Source organism: Xenia sp. Carnegie-2017, unplaced genomic scaffold (genome assembly GCF_021976095.1).
Source record: "Xenia sp. Carnegie-2017 unplaced genomic scaffold, XeniaSp_v1 HiC_scaffold_6, whole genome shotgun sequence".
Lineage (NCBI taxonomy): Eukaryota > Metazoa > Cnidaria > Anthozoa > Malacalcyonacea > Xeniidae > Xenia > Xenia sp. Carnegie-2017.
In genome coordinates, this window is record NW_025813526.1 from 21422896 (window position 1) to 21429568 (window position 6673).

Consider the following 6673-nt stretch of genomic DNA (forward strand, 5'->3'; position numbering starts at 1 on the left):
TTATCCATCATGTTTGTATAGTTATAATAAAGAAAAAGACATAACAAAAAACGCTGAAATCTGTATTGTTTGTCATAAACTTGCATACTGATGGCTTGAAGAAATTTATGACAGGTTTCATACAGGCAATTTTAGTGAATTACTCATATGTGATTACTTTTTTAGGAAATTTGGTATCCGTACCTTGGTGAGAAAGTTAAGAATGAATTAAGAAATGAAAGAGCAGACCCTGTTGTCCTATCTAGAAAAAGAAAAAATGTTGATGGCAGTCCAGCTGCAACTAAAATCAGAGCAGCTGTTCGACGAGGAATTGTGAACTGGGCACCTCCACCAATAGATGGCGAGGACGATGTCTGTTCCAAAGCACATGTTTCGTGGATGAAGAAGGAATTTAAAAGAAAACAACCCAACCTCACTTTGGTAAACAAAAAGATGGAATTGACATATTCCTTTAGGAGGCGTATGATAAATGAGGAAAAACATTTGCTGAAGGATATTATGGAACAATATCCTTTCCTGTTTAAAAAAGCCCATGTATGTATTATTCAATACAAATGCATGTTTTGTACATGTTGTTGTGTAATCCTCCTTTGATTTTTTTATAGCTAAAATCTGAGTACAGTCGTTTGATGGCAGATAGCTCGGCCGCTGATTGTATTCAAGGCAATTTGCTAGAAGTATCACCCAACATTATCAGAGTAGCAGAGCAAAGGAAATTTGTTTCAGAAGAAGCTAATAAGCTGCTGCTTTGTAAACCTACAAATGACTCTAGTTGTAATGATGAAGAGAATGAAAATATTTTATCTGCAGGTAAACATGTCTTACTATGTATGTATAGAACATGCTACATATGTACTGAGTTATTATTTAGTCATTTTGACTTGAAACATTTAAATAAATCATCTTTTGTTCCCATCTGGTAATGCTGTTTTCCCCTGAAAAAAAATTTGTCATGCCTTTGTTTTTCGTAAAGTGCAACTGATCAATTTAATATCTGTTTATTTTTAATGCATGTTTTATTACTTTACATAGAGAACAAAACTTTTGTTGCAATGTGTTTGTTGCCTCATTTACTGGAAAGGAAAACAAAAACTAATAAAAGTCCTGAGTCTTACTTTTACCAGGTTAGTATTGATTTCAGAATATGGATATTTGTATTGAAACTCAAATAATGCAGTGCCTAACTGCTTGATTAAATTTTTTGTCTATTTTCAGTTTGGTGAAGCAGAAGAAGTTGCCATGGCAGCAAGACCTGGAATGGCCCCATTTTGGTTATCAGTGGCTCAGTGGATGATCCCATCCGGATGATATAACTGTAGTTGCCGAAAACCACATTCTAACAAGGTCTGCAGGAATTCTGGATGCACTGGAGTCAATGCTTATATTGTATTACGTATGTAATATTCAATACCCTAAAGAATGTGTCAACACATTTCATTTCCTGCAAAGAAATATCATGAAAGTGTTTAACATCCAAAACGTGCCGACAAAGGTGTTGGTGTTAATGTCAGAGTTATTGCAACTATGAAACAGAATGTGAACAATAAAATATATGGTTATAGTACAGGATTTAATGATATAATGTAGTTTTATTTAAAGTTTTGTTAAGGTTTTAAATAGTTATGTAAGTGGGGGTTACATTTAATAACTTTGTAGTATTTATTATGCTGAAATTTACTTTCATGATACATTTATATGCTATTTTGCTCTTTGTTTTGTTTTTCGGAGCGTTGTCAATTCAATTTAAGAATGCACTGTCTAATGTATATGTTTACACTACTCTAACTATGCTTACACATTCGTAGTGTAAACATACACTAGAGATATTACACCATTAGAGTGTATTATTACATCCCATTTCTATATTTACCTTTGAGGTGTATATTTACACTCTCTTGATGTAAAAAATAAGGCAAGAGCAAATACACCCGATGGGTGTATTTTTACAATGTCAATTTACACCTCTTTGGTGTTCCTACAGAGGCAGAAATTTACACCATTTTTCGTGTTCACAGTACACTTCGAAATTTAGAGTGTACCAATTTTTTATGGTTAATTTGCTTAAGTGTTTTGTTTCTGTCCCCCAAAAATTATGGCATTCCAATAATTCTGTAATGATAAAATAAGCTTTTGGAAATGGCGAATTTTGCCTATCGAGGAGCCACCTTAAAGTGCTACTGAAGTGAAATTTTGGGTATCGATTTTTTTCTATAATCAAATAGCTCTATCTTTCCTGATCACTTTGGTATAATTTTTATGCATATTGAAGCACGGGATCATCAATAAATTTTTGCTCAAAGTTAGGTTACGCGTGCGAATTTTTACCACTGAAATATTATACGGATGTGACGTAATAAAAAGGACGGAAGTCGAAGTATGAGCATTGATTTACTAGTATTTTGTTAGATTTTTAACACATATACACAATAAAATATGAGTTCTTCAAGCAGTGAAAGCGAACGCAGTTCGGATACTGAAAACTCAGATATGGCAAATGAAAATTTACTTTCAAATTCCGGCGATGAGGATACAATTGTGGCTAATTCAGTGGTAAATCCTTACGAAAATGAACCTCTTGCGAACGCAGTCGGAGAGAATTTTGTGTCGGTCGAAGAAGACGCAGATGGCTTAGAACCTCGAACATTGGAAGCGAGGTTCGAAGGAACCTTTCAGTTAGATAAGTGGTAAGTTGATAAATGTTACTAGAACTCTAGAAGAAATTAAACCATGAATTAAACATGTTATTTTGTCCTTATGTCGTGGTGCATAAATATGATAACAAACCACTTTTTTATAGGTGTGCATGTAGCTTGGGTCGTACTCAACTGCTGACAGATGCCATTGAATACCGTTGTTGTCAATAGGTTGGGCCTACTTTACATAAACTGGTATTCGATGTTAGCATTGAAAAATTAGCTGTGTTACTCTTCACGAAGAGTACACGATTATGACACATGCTACAGTCTTGAAGAATGTTGGAAGAATGTTGGCTCACTTCTAAGAGACCAAGATGGAAGGTCATACAAGCGTATGACCAAGAATACATGAAAATGAGTTAGTACATTTTTGATTTCTAATTTTGTTTTGTAACGAATGATTAATATCTTGCCATGTATCTCTACTTTTACCTTTATGTGGTTCATTATTGTGCTGTGATGCTTCACAATTTTGTTGTGTGAAGTCAAAATAATTAATCAAATAAGAACATTTTTTGTAGCATAGTATATTATTTTATAACTAACTTTAAAGTTGGCCTGCTAAGAATATTTGTCAAGTAATTTTGTGGACAATGACCTTTGGATGTCCTTTCATTGGCTGTCCACAATTTTTGCATAAGCGCATTTTTTGGATCTGAAGGACCTGTTGAAGCAGCTTGTTTTTCTTTGTCTAAACCTTTGCTTGCAGTACATCTTGCTGTTGATCTATAAATAACAATTTAATTTGTTTACTTTTAGAATGCACTGGCCATACCTATTATACATGGTAGCATGAACAACTTACATGTGGGAAACAATGGTGTTGAAGATAGTTGTTTCCTATCCAAATGCCGTTGGATTGCCTCAGTTTTGGAAATTGATCCGAGAAAGTTTTGTTTAAGGCTTCTGGGACTTTTTCCTTATACTTCTTAAATATGTTGTCCATGGATTCCTCACAACTAAGAACCATGACATTTTTGATTTCATTAACATAGTCTGGAAAATGACAAGTGGTTAGATGTGTAAGTCAAGAGTACCAATGCATACATGCTAAACTTACAATATGATGGTGCTGAAGAAACAGTTCTTACTACTTCATCCCCTGATTTAAATTTTGGGTATGTCACAGAATAATATGGTGTTCCATTTTTTGTTTTTTTTGGCTGTCTGTGAAGGTTTTCATTGAAATGAAGTACTGCCAGTACGTGCCTAAACAGAACAAACCATTTATTATGTAATTTTTTTTCTTGACTAGGAACAAGTAAAAAAGGCTTGGCAGATAGAGAACAGTGATTACAAGTTACCTGCAATATGTACCAAGCCAAGAAAAGTGGGTCATCTTTGGATGCCAACCATTTAATGTTGAATGAAAACCTTCGAGACAACTAGTTTGTGCTTCTGAAGATAGTTTTTTAACATCTTTGAGAACAGATTTTTTCAACAGAATGGAGGAAAGTCGCTGATATGATTTAGTTCCTTAAAAAGAATACAATCCCATCTGAAAAGTGGTAAATAACATTTTAGACATTTTAACAATCTCAATTCTGTCTTGCTGCCTAAATGTGTGCATGCTCATAGCAACTTGAAGCCATAGACGTTCATCTAGCTCTCCATGAGTACATTTAGGAAACAACTCATCTGGATGGTTTTCATGGTTGTTTGTAATGTGCCTAGCAATGGATTTCCATTTCGCAATCGTCGTCTCATGTTTAGCGATTTTGCAACTGTTGCGTTCACGGTGAATGCAGAATCTGCGAAATGCATTGAACATAGCACAGAGTACTGCTGAGGAACGAATTTTGGCCTATGTCTCCTAACAAATTTCGTCCATTTATTCAGCCTCTCCTTGTCATTCATGGGGAAACGATGTACTGAGACACCCTCTGTGTGTTGACTGTTTGTACAACTTTTTCCGTTGGGCCAACCAGCAACACAATATTGTCCTCCTGGACGATTTTTTGCAGAATTTTGCCTACTCGCCATATTTTAACTTGCGGTGTATCGTTACGTTTGACTAACTTAATAAAAAATTATTCTCCTTATATTACGTGCGTTGTGATAATATTGCATGGGTTTTAAAACCACAGACTACGTCAAGGATGCGACACCCATCTGATAAGAATGATAAGTCTAATCCAGAAGCTTATAAAAGTAGTATACATTGGATGATTGGAAATAAGCGCGTTACAGTTAGTTTCTGATAACATTGCGTGAGTGTTAAAACCGCAGACTTCGTCAAGGATGCGACACCCATATGATAAGAATGATAAGTCTAATCCAGAAGTTTATAAAAGTAGTATACATTGGATGATTGAAAATAAGCGCGTTACAGTTAGTTTCTGATAACATTGCGTGTGTGTTAAAACCTCAGACTTCGTCAAGGATGCGGCACCCAGTTTATTGAGAAATATAAGTTAATTCAAGAAGTTTATAAAACTCTAATCGATTGTAAATGTTGCTTACCTATGCGTGTTGCTAATTTGTCACTAAATATACGCAATTTTTGCGAAGAGAAGTTATAAAATATGTAAAATTCCAGGTGGAAATATGCTTGTTCGTATATAATTTTTATATACTAAGAGCTTTAAAATTGAACTTCCGTCCTTTATATGACGTCACGCACTCAAAGTAAAATTCGCATCAAAACAAGCAAATATGCCATGTTTGAACACTAAGTTCGATGCGTTCCCATCGATTAAATTCAGTGGGCGATAGCTCAAAATGATCAGTAAAATACAGAGAAAACGTTTGTATCGAAAAACGAAATATGAAAATTTCACTTCAGTAGCACTTTAAAGAGGTATGCATAATAAATAACCTAATAATTATGGTTTGTCTTTTTCATGACATTTAATTTTTATTTCATATTGTAGATATGTTTTCAGTGTTGTAGAGTAGAGATGAACAACTGTGCTGTATATCACTGGAATGTCCTGTTATGTTTAAACTAGAGAAGTTAAAAACAAATATGGAATATGGAATGACATTAAGAGACTTTCAAAAAACAATTAAAGAAAGTTATGGTCAGTCAGAGGTAAACAATATAACCACCAAATGTTGATGGTATATTATCATCGTTGAAATCTTGATGAAATAGAGATTTCACATTTTTCACTAGAACATTTTCTTGGCGTAGCACATTTGTTATAGATTTAACTTTGTGAGGTGAACCAAGGCAGCCTAAAATCACTTTAATTGTATAAAATCGATAACTCGCCCATTCCATTGTAACAGACCGTGCCCCGAAAACTTTGTATTGATTAATTGTATCTATATTATATATTCATTTATGTATTTGTTTTTATTATTTATTAATATATTTTTTTACGTAAATATATAATATGGATACAATTAATCAATACAAAGTTTGCGGGGCGCGATCTGTTACGATGGAATGGGGCGAGTTATCGTTTGTTTATACAATTTAAATTATTTTTTGGGCCGCCCATGGTTAAACTCTGTTATTTAAACATTTATAGTTTTATAGCAAAATTCTAAAAGGTTTTGGAGTTCCAGTAATTTACAATGGATCATAATGGATCACCATTTCGCTATTCTGTCAAGGATTGCCATCTAATACAGGTATAAATGTACATAATCATCACAAGAAATATTTTTTGCTCAATTGACTTAACTTCTTTGGATGTACTAAACAATGTCATTTTTATTATTCATAAAATATTCTTTTGTTTTTGGACCACTAACATTGTTTCATTGTAGCTCATTATTTTCGATATCAACAGACACATAAAGGCAAGCAAAAGATTAATTAAGCATAGACAAACAAACAACGAAACATGCAACATAGATATCAAAATAAGCCGAATAACAAATAGTGACTTTCATGTTAGTAAAATATTTATTTCTTCAATTCATTTACCGTTTCACCAGGTTGGTTGCTGACGCATTCGACAATTGTTTGTTTAATGTGCTTATAACATTTTAAATTTTCCTTTTAATAATTATACAGGATGTAT

General features: G+C 33.6%; 1 protein-coding gene and 3 long non-coding RNA genes across 4 annotated transcripts; 3 read left to right on the top strand and 1 right to left on the bottom strand.

Annotated features, from left to right (window-relative positions):
• The first annotated feature begins 778 nt into the window (after positions 1 to 778).
• On the top strand, positions 779 to 1270 carry LOC124458510. The gene is made up of 3 exons (XR_006953238.1): positions 779 to 810; positions 1033 to 1124; positions 1216 to 1270. It is a non-coding gene; the product is annotated as an uncharacterized LOC124458510 (long non-coding RNA).
• Positions 1271 to 2271: 1001 nt separating this feature from the next.
• LOC124458030 lies at positions 2272 to 2904 on the top strand. The gene is made up of 2 exons (XM_047008143.1): positions 2272 to 2684; positions 2798 to 2904. The coding sequence occupies exons 1-2, from the start codon at positions 2434 to 2436 to the stop codon at positions 2862 to 2864; spliced, it is 318 nt and encodes a 105-aa protein (XP_046864099.1). The 5' UTR covers positions 2272 to 2433; the 3' UTR covers positions 2865 to 2904.
• Positions 2905 to 3348: 444 nt separating this feature from the next.
• LOC124458032 lies at positions 3349 to 4009 on the bottom strand. Its single transcript, XR_006952954.1, has 3 exons — positions 3757 to 4009; positions 3502 to 3692; positions 3349 to 3422 (listed from the first exon to the last, which is right to left on the bottom strand). It is a non-coding gene; the product is annotated as an uncharacterized LOC124458032 (long non-coding RNA).
• On the top strand, positions 3725 to 4132 carry LOC124458033. Its single transcript, XR_006952955.1, has 2 exons — positions 3725 to 3814; positions 3952 to 4132. It is a non-coding gene; the product is annotated as an uncharacterized LOC124458033 (long non-coding RNA).
• Positions 4133 to 6673: the final 2541 nt, after the last annotated feature.